This window comes from Athene cunicularia (assembly GCF_003259725.1).
Source record: "Athene cunicularia isolate RWA chromosome 4 unlocalized genomic scaffold, athCun1 chr4_part2, whole genome shotgun sequence".
Taxonomy (NCBI): domain Eukaryota; kingdom Metazoa; phylum Chordata; class Aves; order Strigiformes; family Strigidae; genus Athene; species Athene cunicularia.
The window spans coordinates 30465871-30493257 of NW_020799099.1; the positions used below are offsets into that span (position 1 = coordinate 30465871).

Here is a 27387-nt window from a genome sequence, read left to right on the forward strand (position 1 = left end):
GGGGGGGGGGGGAAAGGGAGGCAAGATAGATAAGTTGTGAGCAAGAACTATTTACAGGGCTCTTGACATTTGTTTGAAAGGAGGATGTCAATATCCTCTCATACCTTGGATGTGTGACCTTAGGCATGTAATATTCAAGGCTTTTAAAAAGAATTGCCTTTGTGGACACACAATGGTCATGGGAAAAGAAGAGGTTCTAAAGTGGTAGGATTTCATTTTGATTTCCTCATAAGTCTGCTGGTTGATGATCTGTGAGCAAGCAACCAATTATTGAGTGTAGTAATCAACTTCAACCCTTCAGATTTTTTTTTTTTTTCCCTCACCTCTGAAAGGGAGAACAGCAAGTTCTGTATTTGAGTCACTATTTTTTCCTTTAGAAGCATCTTACACTTGTCTTGCCTTTACAAAGAGCTCAGGACAACCTACAGTTTAAGACAAACAAAAGCCAATCAAATAAACCCAAAACCCAACAAAAACCCACCTCACCCCACCTCTTTGAGAGCACAGTGACCAACTGCAGTCTGTTAATGGGAGTACTATGCCTAAGATATCTGGGTATGGACTCCTGAGACTAGCCTTCACTATTGTTGCCTTCAAATTTTGTACCAAAATGGGATCTGCTAGGATTAGAGGGCAGGTATCATTACTACTCCATATCTCCTGCTGTGGGTTTAGCATTGTCTTTACTAATGAGGCATCATGATAAAAAGGTGAAGTTGCCAAGTGACCAGTTGTCACTGGTGTGTAATTAAAAATTGCATTCCTGCTTTTGTCTGTGAGTTTGGTGGCTTTGCTGACATCTAATGGCACTGGTACCCAACAGGGTGTCTCCGTTTTGTCATGTGGATTTCATGCTTTGTTCTCTGTTAGTGTTTCATTACAGCAGAAATTTGACTTTCCAGTTACTTATGAAACCTTTCTATTGATACTGATTTTTGTATTAAACTATTGATGGTAAATAGAAAAATCATAGGTGTAATTATTCGGCCGTTATGGTTTTTTGTTCTGCTTCAAACAATGTCTTGTGGGCTCTTTAGGGGGCAGGGGGAGAGTTTGCTTGCTTGCTTATTTGATTTTAGTGAGGCTGGGGGGAAAAAAAAAAAAAAGGCTTTTTTCTAACACTGAAGAAAAATTCAGGAGGTAAACACTTCACTGGTATGCCAGGTGCCCAGACGAAATGTAGGTCAGCAGAATTAGATATTAATTTCTGTGCAAACTTGCAAATAAAGGGATTTTGATGATGGATGAATCCCTAAATACTGGATGACTGTGAGATTTCCTTGTCTGCATCGTAAACTGATTTTTTTTTTTAAAAAAAAAAAGTCCTTTGTGCTTCACTCGTTCAAAGCAGCGCTTTAAAAAGTAAAGAGGAAAATAGTATTTGCCACAGTCAGCAGATGGTTGTCACATTTTGTTTTCAGTGCTCTTTACCACTTAATTTTGTTTTGTTGCGACAGGAGAGGTTGCCAGTAAAGCATCTGCTAGAGCTTATGGCTCAGGACCGGAGCTGCTGCTCATGGCATACATTCAGAATAGCACTAATCTAAAATAAATGTTTAATAAGCAGCCCGTGAAAGCACCTGGATTTTTTTTTTTTCAATTCAATTGATGCAGAAGAATCTTGAATAGTTTTGGGTTTTTTTTTTTTAATAAAAAAGGATGTAGCTTTGATTTATAAAATTTATGTGGCTTCATGTATTAAAAAAATGAGGAGTTTAAAAATCTTCTTTCCTGAATTCCAGCTCATCAAGGTGCTGTACAAGACCAGCCTTACCAGCTGCCAGTGGAAATCGATCCTCTCATAGGTCTGTCACTTCCTTCTCTCTTTGCGATTCATTAAGCTCTGTATGGTGGCCCTGAAGTGTAGATTACGGTTGTTTTTCACTTGCTGGTTGCTGGGAATGGAATTTTCCTGATAAACCATTTGCATGCAAATTGGAATGCAATGAGCTGTGGCTATGCTGGTATTTCATCAACTCCCCCTCGTTGGTTTGCCTAATTTGAACAGGCCTAGGACGCGTGTCAGTGAAAATTAATATGGATGCTGTAATAATGTGTGATTGAGAATGTGCATGAAGTACTGTCAGGATAATATTGGATCTTTTCATCACTCAGACTTGTTGATGAGCAGGAGCGAGGCACGTTATGATGAATTGGCGCACCGGTAATGTGATGGAGCTCCTTTGCTGGGGAAATTTTCATAATAACAGTGGGGTTCTTAACTGCACTGTGTTGTGAAAAATAAAACCATGGTGCCAGGGTTTCATCATTAAAGGAGATCAATCCTTTCTTCATAGACCTGCTGTTCGGGCTGAGGGGATTAATGTGTAATTGCAAAGCAGTTTCAAAGTTGAAATATATTGCCCACTTCGTTTTAGTATTAGGATATTAGTATTCATTTTTCAAGGGTGTTGCATCTCTTGATCAGCATCACTAGTTAAATTTGTGTGTGTTTTTATTTTATTAAAAAAGGGTGGAGGACTGTCTGTCTTTTATTTAATGACTCAGTGTAATAGATTCGATTCATGACTTTTTATCATTTATTAGTTTATATAGAGCTGATTTTTCTGTTAGCGTGGCTGGAGATTGGTCAGTTCTTTCATTACAGACCCAACTTTGGGGAGTGAATACTTGGACTATAATTCTGGAGCCTGTTGCACAGCAGATGGAACCTTAAACGTGATCAGAAAAGAAAAACTCAAACAAACTAACCCCAAAATACAAGCTAGTTGTAGGACAGTTCACAGAAGCGAAGAAGACAGGATTTACTCCCCGTCCTGCCCTCCCAATTCTATTAGACTTCAAACTTAGCTCTGTTTTTTTAAACTGACCATTTCAGTCAGGATGGTAGTTTTAAATGAAAAAGAAGTGAAGCCGCCAATTACAGAAGCATGGAAAAATCAGAGCAAAAATGAACTTGCCCGGATAAGTTAGAATGAGAGTTCTGTCAGCCAGTGAGAATTAATTTCAAAACTAATATGCATATCACAGTAGGAACTGCACTGTATTGGTCAGTAGATGCAGACTGTTGCTGTGTAGCCATTTTGCTGGGTAAGCTCTATGATAATTAAATCATGAACAGTGTGGGCATATACAACCTTTTTGTAGAGCTGATAAAATTAAAATGTTTTTCCAAAGTTTTTAAAATCAGTTCCCACCTGAATAATGCATTACCTAACAGCACATATCCTCCTCAGTATAAACTGTAACTCTCCTTTCCTTCCTGAAATAGATTTTATCCAAAAAATGTTTGGAGCAGGAAATGTATATTCTGCTTTTAAACCTGCTATCACGTAGATCTTAAAAATATATATATCACAGGGAAAAAAAAAAAACAAACCACAACACAAAAACCCCACCAAAATCACATTGGGCCTGCCTGATGATTTTTCTACATACTGTGAAGAACATTAGGAAAGAAATAAACCTTTTCATTTACATTTTTCACAATTTTAGTTATTTAAATAATTTTAAAAATAATTCTGTTTTCAGGCTTGCCTTCAGTTTACAAAATACTTTGACTTTTGTATGGAATAAACACTTTAAAATTAGTGTTCACAGTTCTGAAAAATGGTTTCATATTCCCTTCACACCATAGAGGTCACATCAGCCTTGTGATTACACTGGACATGGTTTAAAAGGTTTAAGGCTTTCTTTGTCACTGTTAAGTAGCATCATTTGGTACAAGCAAGTAATTATGTAGATAATATTAAAGGTTTTTAATTGTGGCTAGACACATTTACCTAGAAATGGCACCTAAGAGGACCACAAAATTACACTTTTATGGTTATAGCAGGAATCTTGTTGCTGTCTTAGTCATAAGGAGGGATTCCTGCTGTACTCATTTCCAAGTTGCACGGGAAGATGTACAGCAGCAGTGTCTGACAGGACAGATGATCCTGGACCTCTTCTGGAGGTGACATTTGTTGAAGGTCTCACACTGAACGTGTCAATCTGCATGTTTTTGGGGAGGGTTTATTTGCCGTGATTTTGTCGTACAAAGCCCTTCACTGTGCATTTATAATGCATTGTTGTTATTCCTTAGGTGGTTCCAACAGCGGTCAAGGCCCTGTTGGGGGTTACCTGCAGAGCAAGTGACAATACCTTGCTAAATTATTTGCTACCCCTATGTACAAGACGGTATCAACGTTTTAAACATAGGGAAAGCATAGATAAAGGATTTGATGTAGACTGAATGGGTTAAGGCCAAGGCTTAGGGAATAGCTAGCCCATGAGAATGGAAAGAAGTTAAAGAACAAAGAATAAAGAGCACAAGAGCAGGACAGAGACTGCTCTGGGGGACCATCTGGAATGGAAGCAACAGTGTTCTGAGCAGCTGGAAAATAAACCAAGGCCCAGGAGAACTTACTTGCCTGAGATGGGAGTCAGGTTCCCTCAGGAAGAAGGCCATTAAAAATTTCTTCCCACAGCATAGGATTTCCATGATACTTATCTATAGGGACCCGTATTGATATATATATATATATGCACACACATCATTTAATAAGGACAAAATATAATATGAACAATGTGTTCATTAATTGATTCCTGTCCACTCTGCGGGTTCACGGTGCATAATTATCTGTGCAGATAAAACAGCAGGTGATCAAAGCAGGGTCAATATTTTCTCTCAACCCCCAAGGAGATTGTGGAGATAAGCTGGTTCATTTTTGCGCAGTGTTGAAAAAAGTGGGAAGTTTGTAGTGACTTTCACTGCAGATAATTCTTCTTTTAATTTACAAAGCTTGCAATGAAATACAACTTGTGTATGATTTAGAAATCATAATTCTGTTGTCTGCTGCATTTGAGCCACTGCATGGCATTTATGTCTATGTACTGTTGTATTATTACATTCCCTTCATTTGTTTCTTAATTTTTAATTTCCTATACTAGAAGGGAGGAAGGAAACTTACTACATTTTTATGTATCATTCATTTTTGCAGTCTTTCTTTTATATTTGTCAGCTGCATTTGACTTAAAGAAGGGATTTCTTCTATTTTAGAATATATACTACAAGGAATTAGCATTGTTCCCAGAAGTGTAATGAGTATTTTATAGTAAAAGTAGAAAGAAAATGTCCCTGCCACAAAAACCCAAGTAACAGCAGTGAGGAATAGTTTTGCATGCAAGGTTATAAAATGTGGGGTTTGTTCTGTGAATGAGGATGCTGAAATTTCTTGATTTGTCTGTCTTTCTGTTCAGCCAGCAATACAGGTATGCACAGGAGACAGATCACAGACCTTTTAGACCAAAGCATTCAGGTACATTCCCAGTGTTTTGTCATCACCTCTGATAATCGTTACATCCTGGTCTGTGGCTTCTGGGACAAGAGCTTCCGAGTTTATTCTACTGACTCAGGTAATGTATTTTTAAAATAAAGGAATAGCCTAAAAGATTCTTTTGTTCATTGTCAACCTACTGTTTCAAATGAAGAAAGAATGGGAGTGTGGTGGGGGAAAGTGGAATAAGCATTTCTTCCCTTATTAATAATATTTGTCAAATATTTTCTTACCTACTGCTGTGTATTTCTGTGGAATGATGGCACATGTAGGACAAGGAGCTCTTGTTCAGTGTTTGCATCACACTTGAAATCTATATGACAGGCATGCCTGTTCTTACACTGTAGTTTCCAAAATTAAATGAGTTTTTGTGAAACTTTGCAAAGCAGGACAATTAATTGTTCTTAGAGTTCTTACTTGAATTTAACTCTGGTTGGTTTTCAGCACCAGAGGATTTTTTTTGAGGAAATACAGGCAAGCACAACAGAGTAAGAATAGAAGTCTTGAAATCTGGTGAAAGAATACTTATGAAAGCCTTTGAAAGCTATGCTATAATAGAAAAATTGATCTGGAGCCACGAAATTCTTTCATATAACATAAACTGATCGATATAATGGGCAACAGTTAAATTAGTCTGTCAGCTGGCGTGTATCCAAACCATTGAAGTCATGCATGTGTCATGCTAAATAGAAAATAATCTTTCAGTGTAAGAGCTACAGGAATTTAAGAGCCATGGAGCCCCAGAAAAAAATAGGTATGATTTTTTCCCTTTCATTATCTTATAATGGGAATAGCGACCTCACTGCAAGGTACTTCTTTGGGATTAATGACCCAGTGTGGTTAATGTGTGTGTGCCATCAAGCTTTCCAGTAGGTTATTAATCCCTAGGGAATATCCGACGTGTTTGTCATCATTTCTTAAATATATTAGTTAATAGTGTTTTTCACAGTTGGCAAACCAAAATGTTTAACAAAACAGGATGGTCTTTAATGAAAACCTGTTCATGAGACTAGATCTCATGGCATATTTTAGCATATCTGCCGTTTTTGCAATTTTAAAGCCTTAGATGTAACGAAGTTCTATTGACTTCATGTTGACTGCCTACAATTCATTATACAGACGTCTTGTCAGACCCTTCTTAGTTTAATTTTCTCATTGATGGAAATGAATTTAGACCAAACTGTGAATTTGAAAGAGATCTTCAGAAAAGTTAGCTAGCACTAATAAATATTCAGCATATATTCTTGATTTGTATGAATAGAGAACTCATTCTTTTACGTTGAAGGCTGTATTTTACTTTACACCCATGGAAGGAACTTGTTTGATTTTGTTAGCTTTGTCCTGCATCAATCTGAACTACAAATATCTTACTAAGATATGTCCTCTGTGTAAGTCAGATACACCGGGCATCTCTATAAACAGATAATTATGGTATAAACCAAAATACAGTTGTCAAAAACGTTGCAGATTTTGTGTGTTGATACAGCAGCTGTTTGTTGACACAGCAGCTCTAGCTCTAGCTTAAGTCGAGTGAATTCAGATGTAGTTTGTTTTGCTTTGAATTAAAATGAGACTATAGTAGTGCTATACTTACTCTGAAATCAGCAGAACAGCAAGGGGGGAAGATGATGTGATTGGTAATGCATAATGGCACGTGATCACAGGTGTTGAATTCAATTATATTTTAGCACTTACACAAAAAGGGTACCTTTTTCCTATTAGAATTTGGTTGGTTTTTTTTTTTTCCAACAGGAAATACTTTTAACATAAATCATAGGTTCTCAGCACAGCTAGTATAGCAGAAGCACAATAAAACCTTCCTCCAGCAGTAGGAATGATTTCTAGACAGCATTTTAGATTCAGTGGTGCAGAGGCTTGAGTCTTATTTTCCTTTTAATTATTCGTAGCACAGCTGTCAAATAAAACATTAACTAGAAAATTTGTTCTGTCAAAAAGGGATGTCTGAGTGCTTATGGTAAAGTTTGATATTACTGTACTCACATTAAAGGAAAGAAACAAAAAAGTTGAGGAACTCTTTCGAGATTAATGATTGATTTTTTTTTAATTTTTTTTTTATTTTTTTGCTAATATGAAAGAGCAAAACCTGATTTCTTGTTTTGATGGAATTGAGTGAACCTTAGCTGCACAGTAACAAAGTAAAACTAACAGTGCAACCACGGGGAACAACTGTCAAACAAATAGCCTTGAAAAATGTTTGTTTTCTAGAACAGAACCTATAAACATGGAATATAATTGAAAGAGAGATCTCTATAACTCAGCAATGTTTATAGCATAAACTTGTGTTCTAAAAGTATAAATCACCTCAGGTAGTTGAATACCTACAGCTATACAACCGAAAAATATGTCACATAATTAAATTATTCTCAAATCTAAACTATGTAATTGACAACTTGAATTTTCAGGGAAAAAAAGCATACACTTACTAAGATGGTTTTGTCTCTTGCCAAAATGAAATTCTGTGGTCTGTGAGTGTTTCACTGCTTCTGGCTGTGAAGTCCAGTAACTTTCCTGACTAAAGCTGTTGACTGGCCAGCATCTGAGACAGTTAGGTGACCCTGCGGCAGAAATTAAAGCCCTGGTGTGCAGAGGTGAGGCTGTAGAACACTAGTCCAGACTCAGACAACTCTGAGTTACTCCCCGTTTGGACAGAAGGTAGATCGGCACAGTAAGTGTGCCTTCCAGGCAGAAAAGGCTCGTGTGATAGTACTTCATTTCACAATTTCTCTAGGAGGCTTATACTTGTAAGTTTTGTCAGTGTTTTATTTTAAATCCGATGTATAGGTTCCCTTCAAATTGCATCATGTTTTTCTTCTGTACTAAAGTAAATTCCCCCTTCTTGTAGATATTCATACCTTTCTCATGTTTTTTTTTCTAGTTTTCTCCACTTTAATGCAATTACCTTTTTGATCTTCTGTTATAAATCAGTCTGTTAACATTATTTTTCTTCTTTCCTCAGAGCCACTCCCTTAAGTCTTTTGTTACCATTAGTGGCTGGATACGAGTACAGTGTCTCTGTATTGCCTAGAAAGAGGGCTATGAAATGTGTCCTGCTAACCACATTATATGATTGACTAATCATTTTTAATTCATGCTCCAAAATATTTTATTAAGATGTGCTTAATTTGAGTCCCAGCAATGAGATGTCCTGTCCCTTTACTACTTGTCCTGTTACTAATTATTTTTCAACACTTTTCAGAACATTTCATTTAAAGTACAGTAATTTGCATTTCCTGTTTCTTTTCTTGCCCTGTGTTGTTAATCCTTCCAAAACCATGACTCTTTTCTGTTCTTCCTCATCCTTTATTCAGCCCAAAGCACAAATGGGTGCATGGTCATCTGGGCTGAGGAATCAGGTCACACATTAATGGCATCACACATCACACTTGTGTCACTGGATGCAGAATTTGTCCTGGCCCATGTTACCTGAAAGGGACCAAGCAGGCGCATAAGAAATGTGCTTCTTTTGTCCCATCTCTACAAGATTTACAGTTGCTAGGCTTCAGCAAATCCAGCGAGATGTATTGTAGTGCTTACATTCCCATTTCATAGGATCACATATGCTGCTGGCAGATCCAGACCTCAGCAGGACACATGACGTGTTTGCTGTGTAGGAGCCAGCCTCTGGCAGGGTGGTCTGGCAGAGACCTGCTCTGGGTGACCTCTCCCACTCTGCACGAGCATCCAAATTTACATTTTTCTGAAAATATTGTCCTGTTTAGTTAAGGATAAAAAGTAATAGTCATAGCCATGTTTATACAGACCCTTGAATGGCACATTTTTAACCGTCTAGGCTTTCCTTTCTTTTTAACATCTATGTCTCTTATCAGCAGTACAAGCGTTTGTCCCGTATCCAATAGGTAACAGAGTTTTTTCCAGGTCTGTCTGCTGAATTTTTTTAAACATTACAGAAATTGTTAAAAGGATGCTGATGGAAATATTTGGCAAGTGTTTAAACGGTGATGGAAAAATCTGGCTACAAGAGTAATTTTTCATCTAAATCTCCTTGTCTTTGTTTAAGGAGGTGCTCATAAGCTGCATATGCTATATCTATGCTCTCACACTACCAGTTTCTTTTGAGTGCTAAATGTTCTGTAGCTTCTTCTGATTCTGTTTCCCACATCATCATCAGATTTGCATTTTTATTGTTACTTTCCATAGTAAACTTACATTAAACTTGCCTTAAAGAGAGTCCCATCATGTCTGCTGTCTGTAAAGCGAATGTAAACAGAATTAAAAAAACCTTCTGGCATGATTGGCCTTTGGATAAAGTGTAATATTTATGGACTACAAAATTTTTTTGTGTGAACTGTATGGACTACTGCACTTTTACTTAAGTTTCCACCAAATCAAGGAAAAAAAAAAAAAAAAAAAGTACTCCGCTATAGTTCTTTTTGGACCCTTTTTAAATAAAATAATTCTAAAATACTTTATAATGTGTTTAATTTGCCTTAGAAAGAAAAAAAACAACCAATTTTATATGTTTCAGGTAAACTGATACAAGTAATATTTGGACACTGGGATGTTGTAACCTGTCTTGCTCGTTCCGAGTCCTATATCGGAGGAAACTGTTACATTCTCTCAGGATCGCGTGATGCAACGTTGCTGCTCTGGTACTGGAATGGCAAAACCAATATTGTTGGTGACAACCCAAGAGGTAAGCAAAACCAGAAAAACCTGGTCTATAAAGATGGTGTCTAAAAACAGCTCAAGTGAACACTTTGCATGTGTTTTAGGTAACGTTAATGTCAAAGTACAGTGCTGCTTCTTTTGCGGCTGTGATCAGTTCTAGCTTAAAGAATGAGGGTAAACAGTGCTTGCTTTGCAGCACAAGCAGACCTAATTTTTGAAAGTTACAGGATACTGAACATAACATTTTTTTTTCTCGCCACTCATTCAATTGGGAAAGAGTGTTTCTGGGAGCAAGAAAAGGGAAACTCGTTTTTTATATTTCCTGTTCAATCTTTTCCTCTCGACATGGTGATTTTGTTAAATACCTGCATTTGAGTTGTTTAAACCAGAAAAAGACTGCAAATCACTCCAGTGCAGACTATATTCTACACAACTGTAATTTTGTAGGTTCTCACAGCTTTACCTCAGCTCTCAATAGAGTTATGCAGTGAATTTTAACTTGGACTGAGGTCACTGTAATGAGATGTGTAATGGCCTGAGCAGGACACTTAAATGAAGGAAGGACAGACACATGGGATGGATTAAAGAAGCAAACTTAAAACTTTTTTTGTTTGACACTTTGGTAGGGTTCTATGTGCCTAACCCTCGCTCTCACATACTAGGCATTTTAATTGGTTCCAGTGCAAGGACACATACAGGGCTTGTACCATAGAGCCAAACTAATGTCAGAGTGGTCCTGCTTCAGCCTAATTAAGCCTAATTTAACCCCTCCCCGCCCAAGCTCACCTTGCACTTGCCAAAGAATTTAGTCTCTTCCATCTTGCACTGTTTCCCAGGAAATCCCAAATCTTTCTACTCAAGAAGATTTTCTCAACTCATCATTTTCTATGGAAAACAATGAAACACTATGACTGTTCAACCCTGCTGTGCCTGTATTATATAACAGGAAGGATGGAAAGTGATCTCGTTATTATGCCAGTTTCACTCCACACAAAAAAATTAATTCCTGATGCCCAAAGCAAAGAAGGTGGCAGACATGCAGCTTGACAAAAAGCCCGAGTGAGCCAGTTCACAGGAGTAAGACCCTTTAGAGACAGCTGGTGAGAGCTGACATACACCAATAGAGGGGTGCATCATAGCCAAACAGGGGTCCTGTTCTCTGTTCAGCCCAAAAGATAATGCCCTGAAGAGAAGGGGTGAGAAGCAGTGTATTCTGTCTGCCTTCAGAAGTGTTTTGTTAGGTTTTTGGCCATACGCTTAAGGTCTTCTCTGACCCTCTTTAAATACTCATAAAAACATACCTGCTGTCTGCAGAAGGACAAAGTGGACATCTGGAAAACAAGAAGTGTTGTTACATCTGGCATTTATTGCAATTATAACTGCCATACAATTTCATATAATGTAAACAGTATTTGTCATCTTCTAAATTTCAACCTATTAAAGTTGTGTGTTCCATACTCAATCTGTTACTCAACTGAAGTTATTCAAATTTGGAAAAAAAAAAAAAAGGTAGTTTGGCTGAAATTGCATCCTGTGAACTATTCTGAAGAAGCACAGCTAGTTAATATCAGCATGAATATCTGAATTTAACTTGCAAATTATTTGATGTTGACTGTGAAAACTATTCAAAAATAGTCCAAGATACAGAAGATAAGTTCACACAGTTACAGAATCTTCAAGAAGAGGATGAGTGCAAACTATCCCCATTATCGTTCCCAGTCAGATTTGAGAGATGGGAGCTTTTCTGGGATGTGGCCAGCAGAATTTTATGAGCACCTTTAAATATATATGGCTTTGGTTGAGGGGCAGAATCTCTGTGAATACTTTATACATATTTAGCAATCTATCTGTTTAAGAAAATGCAAACTCTGCACTATTTTAGCAGAGCTTGTAAACTTGGAAACTCCAAAAAGGAACTTTAAAAGAGCTTGACAGTCAAGCGAGCTTGTAAATCCTAATGAGCAAAACTGCCCCTTTGAGGAGAAAACCCCAAATGTTGTACTGTCGTGAAGCAATGAACATTTGTAGGTGTCTCCTTACAGTATTTTCAAGGTGTTTCAAGGTTACAGGTTTTCAAGTGCAGCCCATCTTTACAGATTCCTGAGAAGTTCTTGTGGAGTATTTACCAGACTTGCCTGCTTTGTGAACAAGACCTTGAGTCTATAGGCTTCTTTATGACCTTAACAGATCACACACTGAGGTTTTGTACCTAGTCTAACTAGAATAGGAAGATTTGTTATAATCTGTTGACTGTCTTCTCTAATGCAAATTTCTAACATACTAAAATGTTGCCATTTTAGAAGTTAACACTAGACCATATTAACTACTGTTTAAAATCAAACAATAGCTACCTGGTGAGTCTCCCTCTTTGCAGTCCCATTAAACTTGTATTTTTAGGGACGTGCAATGGCTCCTGTGTTTACCACTTGACATTATGTAGGGTTTTTTGTGATATAGCCTGCCTGGAAGTCTTTGTTATGAATTGGAATCTCATGGCACTATACATAGACCTAGACATGTGTATAGTAAAAGACAGTTTCTGCTTCAAAGAGATGGTAATCTGGGGGGTTTAATATTTCCCAGAAATAGCTTTCTGTAGGCATCGCTGTTCAGTCAAAAATATTTTTTTTTTGAAAAGGCAAATAAAAAGAGCTGTTTCTGCTTAGTTCTGATTTTGTCAGAAAAGGAAATCACCAGCAGACTTGTTGGGTTTTGAGCCCTGTTACTGTAACTGTAACTTCCATACATTTGTGGGATGCTAGATATTTAACTTGTCTGATGTCTTTTTTTATTTGAAGTTTATGATTTTTTTTTTTACTTCAAAATGTAGTTTATTCATGCTTTCAATGAGCCCTCTTGGAATTTTAGATACTCTCAAAGTTGATATTTCTTTCTTATTTGTTTCTCCATTTAATTATCTCTAATTTCCATCTTAAAATTACTTCACAGCAACATGCATCCAGTGGCACTCTACCTAAATCATGATGCCACAGTAGTTTCAACAAAAATAATCTAAACCTTCTTTGCTCTTTTCATAGTACCTGTTGCCCCTGATAACACATCAGTCAGCAGGCTAGGGTGATCAAGCTACCCCAAATAGTATCCCATTGGGCACCCATTACTCCACCAGTTACATTTTGTGGAGGTTCCTGACTTTGTTTTTGTTACTTTAGGACGCACTGAGCTCTTGAACTCTGGTTGCGTATATTCATGTTCGAAATGGTACTTAACTCAAGCTGACAGGCCAGGTGGGCTCTGGCATACGTGATAAATAAGTGTTTTGTTTGATATTATTTATCAAGGACAATTTTCTGGCCAACTGGACTGTGGAAAAATTCTCTATGTTTTTGGTTTAACAGAAGAAATATGTTACTGAAATACTCATTATTTACATTTTATTTTAACTTTTAAGCTGATTTCTAAAAGAAATTACACCTATGCAGTCTCACTGTCTGTTTAGTTTCTCCCTAATAACTCTCGAATGCATTGATCAATGTAAACCAAATTTGATTAATTTAAATCTCAAAGATATGAAATTCCTACATGGGACACATCTGCTGGAAACTATTTTTATTCTTCACAAAACAGCTTGATTACATTTAGGTTAAGTCTTTTTTTTCTTCTCAAATTAAAACCTGAAATTCAAAAACTATTTCTCCATTCTCTTTGATCAAATGGAGGGGTTTTTTTCCTTTCTAAATTAATTGTTTTTGAAAATGTAAAAGCATGGCAGTACTTCATTTTGGTGCACAGGCCTTTTCTGATGCAGAAATGTTTCTGTGGACAATTTCTGACCAAGCCTAGGAATAATTCAGAACAGAGCAGAGGATCTGAAATAGTTGTATCCTTTAGAAGAGCCCTGAGCCATTTTGAGTTGACATCAATTAGCATAATTTACTGTGGAGATGTAAAGTCACTTGGGATAATGTAAGGGACATTTATTTTTCTCTCCTTGACATGTGGCTTGCTTTGGGGAGGTGGGGGAGGTAGGAGGGAGAGGATGTGACCCTCCCCTTGGTACCCCTTGAAGCCCATGTGTGATCTGTATCACAGGGTTGACTTTTGCATATTTAGAGGTTGGGATCTAATAGCAAGGTCCTGCTTGAGGATGTGACATTATGCTTCAGGACTTGTGTTCACAAACAGGGTGCTAGAATGGGTGGAGGTTGCTGGGAGAAGGCGATGTACTCGCAGAAAGATGCCATGTTTTGCACTTGCCCAGTCTAATGGGATGGAGGTAGAGGGGAGGCGAGAAGCAGGGGTGAGGGGAGGAACTGTGGTGATGGCTGGAGAAAAGAGATGAGAGAGCTCATTTGCATACCAATGGTGTGCATCACTTTCAGATCCCACTCTTTGAAGCTCAAGTGGCAACTCTTAGTGCTTGGACATTTCCTAGGGATTGCATTTTGCTTTGTAATCACAGAACCATAGGAAACAGGGTGGGCAGGAGCATTGATCACCTGATCTATTCTCTTTTCCCAGAGAAGGCTTAATTAACTACAGCAAAAGCATTCTTGATTGATGTTTAACCAACCTTCTGTTAAAAATTTTGTCAAATGTATTTTTGGGCTTTAGCAAGCCCTATCATTAGCAGACTTTTCCCAGTGTTCAGCCTACAATCCATTTCTTTTTTGCAGCAGTTGCGTTCTATCATTTCTTATATATTTCTTCTTTGTGTAGAGAACAGATCCTTTATTTCATCCTTGAAACAACTTCCAGTTATTCAGATTACCACGACCTGCAATTCTTTGCTTCTGGGCTTAATAACCCCATTCTTAGTCTTTTGCCATAAGTCGTGTTTTTCTAGACCGCTGATTTTATATTGTGTTACTCTCCTCTTCAGCTGTCTGTCTGCTTCAGAGTAGACCCAGCAATTCAGTTGAAGCCTTTCCAGTAATAAATAGAAAACGACCTGTTTTACAGACCCATACTTTTCACATCCCCGTGGGATATCTGGTTGTTTCAAACCAGCATAACAGTGTTAATTCTTTAACTGAATGAGCCAATAGAAATTTCAGTCTTTCCTGAAGAACCACCATCTACTCCATTTCTCCTCTGTGTAGTTTTGACTGCGGAACCTTGTCTTTAAACTTTCTGAATTGTGTTCTCTTTAGATTGTTTCTTCGATTTGTCAAACTCATTTTGAATTCTCACCCTGTTCTCCAGAAGACTTGCAGCAATTCATGTCGGCACATGTAATTTGCAGTTTTGTTCTATCAAATTGGTCATTAAAGCAAATATTATATAGTACACAGTTCAAGAATGGCCATCAATACATTTAGCATTTTGACAAAGAATAGCTTTCTGAATACAGCTTTCCAAGTGGCTTTTCATCTGATGTATAGTAGCGTCTTCTAAGCATCTGCTTCCCTGTTTTCCTTAAGAAATTGCCTGTGTGAAATAGTTCCAGAGTCCTCACTAAAGTCAAGTTATATGATGTCTCCCTGAACACAAGTCCCGTGACTCTGCCATTGCAAGGAAAAAATGGCTTTCACATGATTTGTTCATAACAAATCCAAATCAGCTGTTACTCATCTCCTTGTTTTCTTCTAGGAAATTGTGTGTGTATATATAAATATAAATGTTCTGCCAGTATTTTTTCTGTTTGTGGGGATTAAGCAGACTACTCAGTTTCTCAGTTTTCCTGCTTCTTAAACAACTCAAGACTGGTTTGTTTGGGTTTTTTTTACTTCTGCAGAACCTCACCCGGTATCTATAAAAGAACAGTTACAACTCTGGGAATATATAGTTTCATTTTCATAGTATCCTCAAGTCAGTATTCTCAGGCCAATTGAGTTCCAAACATTTACCTCATTTAGGTATTCTCTAATTGAGAGGACAATTCTTATTGCTGCTTTTACTTATGTTTGCTGCCCGACTGCAGCTGGCCTTTTCATTGAATACTTTTAAATGTGTAGCATCATCTATTGGTATTGCTTGCTCTTAATGGCAGACCAACTTCTCATGAAAACGTATTTTTGTGTTTATAGAATGACTGTTATTCCTGAGGTCGTTGTTAGTTGCATCTCATCTGTGCTTGGCTGTCCTGGTTTTGTCCCTGCTTGCTTATACTATGTCTCTTACACTGGTTCAGAAAAATAAAACTTATTTTGATCTTTCTGCCTCACTTTCCTGTGTCTACAGTTTCTGGAGAATGTTCAGTCGTACCAGCTGGTATCATCTTGTCTGTCTTATCCTTCTGCTGCATTGGAGCAGTTTTTGCTACTATCCATATGACCTTTTCCTTTGTTTTTTCTTTAGACTTAACTGCTCATGAGATCTTACAGAGCAATGTTCTGTATCTATTGAAACCTGTCTTCCCAAAATACTTCAAAAAATTATCTTGTCCTTGTTCTTTCTCTTATTAAAGCATATTGAATACTTATATCTTCACTGCTTTCATGTAAATTCCTTTCACCACCGTGTTTTTGATCTTTTGCTGTATTGGTTATAATTGTATCTAGAAGGTCATATCTAGCTGTTGTTCGTATATTAAAAATTGTCTCCAAATTGCTTGCTACATACATACTTGTATTCCTTCAGCAACAAACATCTTTTTAGTGGCCATATCCTATTTTCTCCACTCCTTAACGACCCCTCCCCTATACCTACCAGGCAGATGCCAATCAGATTAGTGAATGTCAATCTGTGTCTTCAAAGATTTGGGTTTTTTCCACTATAATTCTTTTGTTTGGATGTACTTTCCTGGGGAGGAGTTTATAGGGGTGAATTCAGTTGTCTTCATATTGTTAATGCTTATAAAATGGTTTGTGCTTAGAAAAGGGTAGGCATTTCCATAATAAAGGTGAAGATAAAGCACTTACCTGCTGATCTTGTAGTACACTCATAAAATATGAAGAGACTGTTCTGTTGCTTTCAAAATGTCTACAGATTTGTTCATAATTATTTTTCAGTTTTTCTATTTTGAAAAACAAAACCATATCTAATTGAGAAATTGTATTTGCTTAATGCAATTAAGTCTTGCCCAATAAAAGTACTCAGTACTAATGAAATGTAGAGTCTGTGTGTATTACTACTACTAATACTAATGTGATCTCTTCTGAGTTATGGCATTGATCTCCACACATACGTGAATAAAACAAATTATATTACCTCTTTTATGTTAGCCCATAAAACTAGAAAATGTTACTCTCTGTATGTATCACATTTGCATCACAAGGGTTATGGGGGTGCTTTCATTGCGCAGTTTTATATTTTTTAGAGGGCACTATATTCAGGTTTTCTGAAGTGTGTTAGAGAAATTAAACGCTTTTAGTCGTGTGGCTGTGTAGCAGGGCACGTGTGTGAATGTAAGCACGTGATTTCGTACTTAAAAAAACCCAGTTACTGGATTTAAATGAGATTTAATTGAGGATTCATTGAGCACTTCCTCAGATACAGATTTTTAAAATACATAGTATTTTCAGTTTATAAAATATGAAATCTCCCAAAGGCTTCAAAATTCAATCCCCAGTTTCCTGTCCTGCCAAAGAGCAGCCTAGCTGCTATCCAAGCTACTTGTAAAAGAAACTGTATTTTGTTTGGGGTTTTTTACAGCTACAATTCCTAAATAAGTATTTGACTATCTGAAAGTTTTTATCAGTTAACTTTATTATTATTAAATTAGAGTTATAGTCTTGAGAAACAATTGATTGTGTTCATAATCATAGCAAACGAGAAAAGATCTGTATTTCGTCACCTGCTACGCACATTTTTCAGTTTGAAAATTTTAACTTTTTATGAGTGCCTATGATTAATTAAGTGGATAGTGCAGGTGATTAAAACTTTGAAAATGTGACCTGATGAGCATCTTTGTGTTGATTGATTAAAGCCACAAGTAATAATTTCTTTGTACTCGGACACTAATTCTGTAAACCTCAATTCTGCCTTTATACATAGTGAATAGTCACACTGATTTCAAGTAGGACATATGTCTGCTCTTAACTTCACGGCAAAAAACCTTCTTTGCCTTCTTCCTCCATCCTTATCCTTATCTTGAATTAACCTGCATTTTGGTTTCCAAGTTTCTGCATGATCTAGATTTTTATTTTACGTTTCAAAACCAGTGCTAACAAAGAAGATAATGTTCCACATTTCTAAAGAACATTTATAGCATAAATATGTTTAGAATATTAAGGATTATTTCTAAATAATAATAATAATAATAATAATAATAATAATAATAATAATAATAATTATAATAATTTGGAAGTATTTTGTGTAACAGCTTCTTTTCTTAAAAAAAATAATTGGGAAGTAGTTGTAAAAATCTTATCTGTCGATGTTCCCTTTTGCATTTATCATGCTAAGTAGTAGGGGTATCAAAATGTCCATAAATTAGCAATAATGTTAGTCAATAATGGAAATTTGGCTATTATTGTTAATTGCTGTCAAATAGTGGCCTATCGTAATAGCTAAAAATTTGCAGAGCCTCCGAACAGTATGTTTGAAATTGTTGCAGTTCGGTGTAGTCAGTCTGTTAAAAGAGTGTTGCTCTATGATGCTACAGCACTGAGAGTTTAAAACCAGTCTGCCTGTGCTCCTTCCCCTGTTCAAGAGCACAGTTATATTTTACCCCTATATGCGTGATATTGTTGTGTGAGTCGCTCTTCAAAAAAAGCCAGTAAATAATTCAATATTATTTTAACACTGCTTGACTGCAGACATAAGAAATATTCTTTGTTTCTCAAAAATGGCTGGACAGAGTAGCACAATATTGTAGATAAAGCAAGAATCCTGTAGCACCATCTGCTGGCATTGAATTGAAAGCTGATCTTGGGACTGACTCTCCAAAGCATTGCCTAGTGAAATATTTACAATATATATATATTTTCACATATCTGGTGGGAAAAAAAAATTGTTTTCATTTGTATTATAACTTCTATCCTTTTTATTAAAATTATAATGAGAAAATACAACGTTAATGTAAGTTTAACGAAGTTTAACGTATGAACTGAAATAGAAATAGGTCGGGAGTGTTTTAAGTGCTACTGTAAAATGAAACTGAATAATCTTTTCTTTTTATTAGAGCTTTAGCAAGCGCAGTATTAAATTTTTCTATTCCTGTTGTTGTTGACTGCAAGTCAAGTTCAGTAGAATTTGTCTCATAGGGAAGACCCACAAGGCTTAGAAAAGTATCCGTAACACATCTTGAAAAGGGTAGAAACCATAAATACTCTTCTAGCTAACAATTACTACATTATTTGATTTTAGTCCTGAAAGCCTCACTAAAGTTTAATGGACAGATGCCCTGATGCTGTTAATTGGCCCTGCAATTCCCTGTATCTTCACAGGGCACCATCGTAGCCAGTGCAGCAAGTCCTGGGACTACCTACATGAATCTAGAACAGAGCCTTAAATTATACAGCTACAGAATTTCACTGCTGTTTCTTTTTTAAACTGTAACACATCGATACCTCATAGAGGTTAAGGCCTCGTTCCTCCAGGTACCCTGTAAACCACATATAAATGATGGTTCTAGCCTCCAGATATTTAAACTGAAAAAAAGACGAGGTGTAACAGGTGGGTGAATTCTGATATATCTGGAAATCTGTAATGATGTTACGTAAAAAATATAATTTTGTATTTATATAACGCCAAGAAATTATTGTCATAGATAGATAGGAGGACGTGGTCTTCATTGCAAAGAACTGGCAGCAGCCTTCACTGATGGTTTAGAAAGCCTTTAAATAGTTGTTGTGTTTTGGTACCCAGGAGCATGTAAGTTTGTGAGCTATCAATATTTGTTTTGTCTAAAAGTATGTCCCACACTGTGAAGCACAGCAGCCATATTGTCGCTGTTGTCAGTTGTCTAAGAGAGGTTGTGTTTCAGGATTTGTCAATCAGAGCAGAGCAAGTTTGGACGCACAATCCAGATGCGAGTGAAGGCATTATGTATTGCAGGACTGGAAACAGAACGAGTTCGGATGCTGCTTTTTTGGCAATATCCAGCTTCAGGTGTCACTAAAAGCTATATGCATGAAATTCTCCAGAAGGATAAGGATATTTAGTGCTTCATGATGTAATGCAGACCTTTGAGTTCCAGGAAAAACAACGCTATATTTACAACTTGTAACTAATAGTTGATGTGGTAAAAGGAATTATATTCGTATGGTAAACGAATACAACCTTAATGTGCACCATATGCATAGTGGTGGGATGGTGTACTAGTATATCACATTTATTTACCTTGTTTGGTTGCTGGGAAAAATAACCGTTCAGTTCAAAGTCTGTGCCATGTAAGACAGAACAGAGTAATGCAGAAGATAGAAGAATTTATAGTCTAGAATAAAATTACCAACTTAAATGTTGTAAAAATTATTTGGTCAATACAATAATCCTGGCTCGGATAGGAAATTATTTTGTAAGTGTTTCTGGATCTAAATTCTATTAACACTGGCATCACAGAGGTAAACGTTAGTCTGCTTAGTGCAAGAATACTGTATGTAATTAGAATTACAGGCTGCTTCGTTGATAAAGGATCTGGTTTAAAACAGTCACTTTTTAGAAGACAGCTAATTTACATCTGCTCTGAATCTGGTGTATGCCATCAGTCTTCCCAGTTGGTGTAAGCATCCATCCAGTGCAATACGCTCTCTGGTGCATTGGTTTGAAATTAACTTTACAAAAGACATCAAACAACTAAGGCACAGGCTTTTATACGTGCTGTTATGGAACAGTATTATTTTTCAGTGACACATTTTTCTTGTTTTAAACAAAACCAAGTTATTTTAATATAGTATTTTAATAGAAAAAAAACAAAAACAAAAACAAAAACACAACAACCCACCAACCAAACAACTGCCAAATTGAGCTGAATTCTCATATGAAACCTCTCATCTTGGATTATTTTCTGCCCAAGGTCTGAAATACTACCTAAGTTTCAACTAGAGATCAGTCTCAGCATGTTGTAAGATGTCATTTATCTTACAACACGTCTGCCGTGGGTGCTATTTCTGACTGAAATAATTGCTTGATGGGTTCTTTTCTGTTGAGGTTTGTTGTGTTTTTTTCTTGGACTCACTAGGTAATGAAATAGTTATAAACCACTAGAGAGGAATATGAAGAAAGTAGATTATTTTTTTAGCATAAACAAAAAAGCGCCTTCATCAAGCTGATTTAGAACACTCTCAAACAAAACCGACAGAGTCTTAAAACTTCAAAGCTGATATTTAAGTAGCAGTTTATGAAGTCGGGATGGTGCAAATATTAAAATATTAGTGTATGCTGACCCTGAATATTCACCTGCAGATACTTTTCAGGGGCTTCAAAAAGGTCTGTATTCAGTGGGAGGAGTCCAGCTGAATGACTTCCAGGACTTCCAGCAGATGAATCCCCAGTAAAGGGCAAACTCATTCCAGAAAGCTTCACATTGCACATGGTGTAGGAATTGAGAGGCTGGGGATTATTGACTTCTGAAATCTGAATGGTAATATCCAGTTCTTGAAGGCCTGTTAAATCTTTTTGTTTACTGTGTTTATTTTGGAAATATAGTGAACTTGTTCTGTTGACAGGATAGTCCCCAGTGCGACTGTGGGAAGGAGTACAGTAAGCCTTTCCTGAAATTATATTTACTGAAATGAATTCTGCAAGATAAATATATTTTTTTCCTTACTGAGCAAAGGTAACAGCGCTATAGCATCTTCTGCGTTTTATGTTTTTAGATCTTGCTTTAGGATAGAATGGTCTGTTTTTCAAAGATATTATTCCTTTTTCAGAAAATGTATGGTTGGAGTGTTTTTTGCAAAACCAAAACATACATCTAGGCATAAGGTTGTGCTTTTTGTTGTAAAAATTGAACAGATGGGAGGTAGTTTGAAGGACTTAGAGGAAATGCTGATGGAGTGTCACGTGAAGAACCAGACAACGATAAAGTTCCTATGTAATACGAAAAAAATAAGAAAAAACAACATTGTTACATAAAAATGTGTATTTACAAAGGAGAGGTTATTCAAACTGAAGTTTTAGGAATACTTAAGCAATGTTGTGTGGTATTGCTTTAGTAAGATCTCGCATCAATCTGGGAGCTAGCCTTTCTGCAGCAGTGAAATGGGTTTTTAACCAGTTGGCTGTTACTTAAACGTTCACTCTGTGTGCTCTATAAATAATGTTAGTATACAGAGTTTGTATGATATTTGACAGTCATCACTTTGATGTAATTAAACTCTGAAATTTGCTATACAATCAACATAGAAGCCTAGCAGCAAATTAGATTTCTTGATTTACTTACATTTTGCTGAAAGCATTTTTGTCCAAACGTCATACATTCTGTAAGCACATTTGTACTTCTCAACTTGATTTCCAACCTTTTATTGTTTTTGCCAATTTTTATCATATGAAGCAACTTCAGAACAGTGAAATTTGTAAAATGGTTTTTGGAAGACATTTCTTGCATATGTAATTTGGTTTGGTTGATGTATCCTTCTGAGAAAGTACTCAATCACTTATTTTCACAAGAAGTAGGTAAAAAGATAGTTAGATTAACTGATGCTTCATTTAATTTGGATTTTATATTGACATAAAATCACATAATTAATTTGCCATTTAAAAGTGCCCTACAGCCTCTGCAATCATGAAATAGTAATTTAGAAATGACTATTTGGCTGTCTGTGACTTATCATAATTAACTGTCTTCTCAGCATAACACATAAAAAGGATCATACTCAAAGATTTTATATTTTAATGTGTTGCATAATATTATCTCACACAGAAATAGTTGGAAGAGTGTCTCATATTTCATTGTGAGATTTTTTTTCCCATCAATCTTTACTTTGAGTTCTTTTTAGGGAGATATTTTTCTTTAAATGAGTTCCTATGTTTGGCTCAGCTCTTGCAGCTTAGTGCTGAAAATGTAGGAAGTGGTGGTTTTAGGAATTTACTGATGGATTTAAAATGTCATGATGCTGCTTTGTTTTGTGATATCACCAAAGCTGAAAAAATAGCAGAGAAAGACCCAGCAATACAAATAATTTCTGTTTTTTCAGTAAGGCGTAGCTTCTTCTGGATGTCATTAAACCAGAAGAAAGTTTTGACTTTGCTATTACCATGCTGTTCCTTTTTTAAACGGAGTTTCCAAATGCCTAACATTTTTTCACTGAAATATCACCATAAACTGTGCTCTCCTTTTATCTTCTGAAGCTTTATGATTTAAAATGTACTCTAGCACACTTAAGAAAGAGTGATATTTTATGCTATTTTCTATCAGAAAACAGCTTTGCAAAAATTATTTATTGGAATGCAAGAGAGTTCTTTTGTAATAATTTGAATGGTTACTGTGAAGGTAAAGTATTGTGTCCATTACTGGAAAAAAAACTTTCTGTATACCTCCGGTGACTTAAATGCATCACTGCTGATGTTTGTTGCAATGTGAATGTGGCATTAAGATTCTTGTAGCATTCAACGTCGAGTCACAAATCCAGCAATGGTACAGACCGAGGATATTATGGGCTATGCTGAGAAAAGCACATCTGTAAAGCTGTTGTGTCTTGGTTGTGAGTGCTAGGATTTGAGCTATCTTTAATTTCATTTGACTCGTTCATCTTCCTTAAGGATCTCCATAAAGATGCACTGAGTATTCTTTTCAGTCCTTAGTTAGGGTTTGCATCAGTGGTCGTAAACCTGCTTAGCAGACAAAGACTCTTTTTGCTTTGAAGTCACTTCCCCAGCTTTTCAAAAGGTCTTGCAAGGCGGTTCCCCTAAAACAATTTAGAAAAGTTTGAAGTGGTGCCCCTTAAACCAGCAGCAAAATAAAATTTTCTCTTTGCATTATTGAAAACCATGACAATCTTCTGAAGCAATAACAGTTTAAAAGCTTTTAAAGAAATCTGTTCTGCTCTATGACCAGCTTTTAAGTTGACCCCATTATTTGGAAAATCAGAGGCTTGAAAACCCCTAAATACTTGACATTCTTATCAAAGGAGTCAGCCTGACTTTTCACAGGACTCCTCTTTTACAGTACTTATTCAAGTCCTAATTTCTTTAAAGATACTCTTCAGATTCCTTCTATCTCTTTTTTTCCATTAAAGTGTTTCTTTAGAAGAAACGTAATTTAGTAAGCGGTTGATATAATTGATGAAACACCAATCCTGCCACCTGTAGATTTGTACTCTGTTTTGTTTGAAGTCAAGTCCAAATTCTAAAAAGACTGCGAGTGTTACTTATGTAATTTTACTTTTCTGTGGACTGTGATAAATATATATGCTCACTTTCTATTCCTTAAGAACCTCGTTTCCTACATTTTCTGTAAATAGTTACTGACAGCCTAAGGTAGGTAAAGCCTACAGTAATGTAGTTGCTGTTAGCACTAAGTTTACTATAAGGATTTTGTTTATCTGCACCTCCTAATAATTCATTCAGACCCTGCTTCTTGTAAGTCCTTCTAACTCCAACATCTTACATTCATTACCTCCACTACAATGTTGTACCTTTAAAAGTTCTCTGATTTCAAAAGTTTCATTACTGTCTGTACTATGTAATTAGATTAATTCCATGCTGATCTATGCAAGTATGCATTAAATGCAATTTCTGAAAGCAAAAGAAAGTAAAATAAAGCAATAAAAGCAGAATTCTAGAATTTTGCTAACATAGGCAGCTCATTTAAAAGAAAACAGACTAACAAGAGCTTTAAATGCACAAAGCTGCCTCCTCTTTTATGGCTTGGGGACAACAGGGAGAAAGAATTGGGTCAACAAAATTAAGTTGTTACTGGATAATAAAACTGTTATGGTTGCTGTTTCATTTTCCCTTAAAACTGCAAATCCCTGGCTTGTCTGCACAATGTTCATTTATGAATCTTCGAGGGTGCCTGCCCCATGTTTAGGTCAGGAAAGTTCAATAGAACAAACTTTCTCTAAAGGATTTGTGAGTGTTCATAGGACCAGCCACCTGAGAAGTACCTAGAAGTCATTAAATCTACCCTTATGCTTCTAATTTGTTGGGAGTTTTTCCTTTGCTCCTGAACTGTCTGCCATACTTCCTGGGTTTGAGTGTGTTTTGCCAAACATTATACAAAACAAAAGCAATAGCTTTTCATGATTATTTATTAAGAGATTAGAGACAGTTCAGCACGTTGCTCCAAAGCATTTTCAGATTTAAAATGCTGATAACATACATGCGTATGTATGTATGTGTGTGTGTGCGTGTGTGTATGCACACATAGACATTTAGTGCATATGTGTATATCTAAGAAGAATCAGATTTATTTACTTTCCAAGGTTTTGTATTGTGGTTATAAATTCTAGATTATAAGAGTAACTGCGGAATAAATTAAATTCTGAAAAGTCAAAACCTTTGATTTGAGACTTTGTCATAGATGATGACCTTTTCTAAAAAGCCATTTGAGTGTGGCAGCTACACAGACACGCTGGGAGGTTTTGCAAGTGGTCTGAGTAAAAATGTGAAATATGGAGAGTAAGCCAAGCTTGTGTTTATGCAAGCCCAGATCTACACTTCTTTTCCACAGGAGTCTCTCGCTGTACACATGCAGGGTCTGGGTAGCTACCAGTTCTAATATATTTCCATAATTTCTAATAATACCCAGTATTCCTAGTACTGTTAAGGCTTTACATGGAGAAACTAACAACGTCATGCTGCTTTATAAAGTTTTGAGAAGGTACAACCCCAAGTGTAATTTGAACGGTGCTACCCTAGAAACCAGTGGAGTCAGTTGGTCCTATTATTACTGTCTCTCTGTGAAACCATCTCCTGGTTTTGCAGTAAAAGAATTTTGATTTTGCCCCTGCTTTACTGCCTTGTTGATATCTCACATACCATCATTTATTATGAAGTGAAAACTGCTTCTTGAAACTAGGCAGTAACAGTGTCCAAGATACATTTTTTTAGAGCTTAAATGCTTTGTAAAATGCTGTGAATGACCTAATGGTAATACAACAATAACAGTGTGATTTCCGTGGAATGCTAGCACTCTTGAAGACAGTGATCCAGGGAATGACCTGTCAGTTATAAAACTGTTCGAAGAGCTTTATAGCATTTGCTTACCCTTTCTGTGTCTTCATCTGGAGAATATTTTTTTTTCCCTTAAATGTGCCAGTGGTGCAATTATTTTTTTTTTCTTTATGGTATCCGTATATGTTTGATTACAAGGAAAATCTTTAAAAAAAAATAGTTTTATTTGTTCTGGTTGCAGGGAAATGTCTAATGGGAGCAGCAGTAATCACTATCAGGTTTGGGTGTTGTGATTTTGCAAACTCATCTGAAATGTATATGGATTGTGGTCCAGGCTCCACATCTTACAAGGAACTAGACATCAGGCTGAGGTTTCAGTGCTGTTACTAGGTTAAAATAAAATCAGTCAATGGATGTTTTGCTTCCTCTTTGGGCACTGTAGGTGTCTCCTCTCAGTACCACAGTGACACTCACATAGTGACTTTACTTATGCCTGTTGTAGGAAAAGGTAGTAATTGACCTAGATCTGTTCCTCCACAAATACAAGAAATAGGGAGATGGAGGGAGAGGAAAACGCAAATCTCTGTGCTCCAACCTCGGCTTGGTTCCACTGCACACCTGACCTTTATATTGATGCGTGTTAGTGAACGTGCAGGCTGAGTTCCCACAGCAGACTGCTGCTGTGCCGTACAGATCCAAGTACAGGCCAGCCACATGCAAACAGGAGCACAGAAGTGATTTGTAAGGAACATGAACTCAAAGAGCAAGGAAACTGAAGACACTTCAGTGATTGAAAGTGGCGATTTTAGAAATAGACTGGAACCAAGGAATGCTTTTATTGTTTTTTCATTGAAGGTGATTTTGCAACTCCTCGAGCTATTTTGACAGGACATGACTATGAGATCACCTGCGCTACCATTTGTGCTGAACTGGGCCTGGTAATAAGTGGTTCAAAAGGTAAGGTAGCTGTTGCCATTTCTTTCTGTTCATGAAGCTATAATCCTAATGCAAAAAGAAATAGAGCCTCAGGCGGCAGAATTTATTAACTTTATGGTGATTTTATTTCTAACTGGTTTTGGTTGCTATGGGATTTGAAACCTCTTTTTCAACACATTGAAACTGAGGATTCTATACATTTATTATTTACATTATTTACCATTTACAAGAAGAGGCAACCACATCAGTTTCCCTGTTATAGCCTACTGATTACTATTCCTTTTTGTTTGTTTATCCAGTGTGTAATTGCATATAGCACACAGTTGGATACAGCTCTTGACTGCTAGGATGCTGAAGAATGTTTTTTTATGGATAACTTCTCAGAAAAGGAAGCAAAACTTAATTTCAGGAGAAAAAGAATGCACTCTCTTGTTTGTCTGATGAAGGGTAGATATAAACCACCAACTAAAATTCATTGTAATTCTGTTCAGGCTCTTTGAGCTTGCTTACAAAGCCTGTAATATGCCCCATTCGTGTTCTCAAAGACCTGCTTTTGGCAGGCAAATTATAAAGAATGGTGTTGATTCCATGGACGTTACCATTTTCCTATTTGCTGGTC

The 27387-nt window shown here is 36.6% G+C and overlaps 1 protein-coding gene across 4 annotated transcripts in view; it reads left to right on the forward strand.

Annotated features, from left to right (window-relative positions):
• The window catches only part of LRBA (LPS responsive beige-like anchor protein), a 404059-nt gene that overhangs the window by 365217 nt on the left and 11455 nt on the right, over positions 1–27387 (forward strand). For all 4 annotated transcript variants that reach the window (XM_026847510.1, XM_026847512.1, XM_026847511.1 and 1 more), the window contains 4 exons: positions 1743–1805; positions 5203–5358; positions 9787–9954; positions 26688–26789. In XM_026847510.1, the coding sequence (XP_026703311.1) occupies positions 1743–1805; positions 5203–5358; positions 9787–9954; positions 26688–26789 (489 nt within the window). The remainder of the gene's footprint in view (positions 1–1742; positions 1806–5202; positions 5359–9786; positions 9955–26687; positions 26790–27387) is intronic.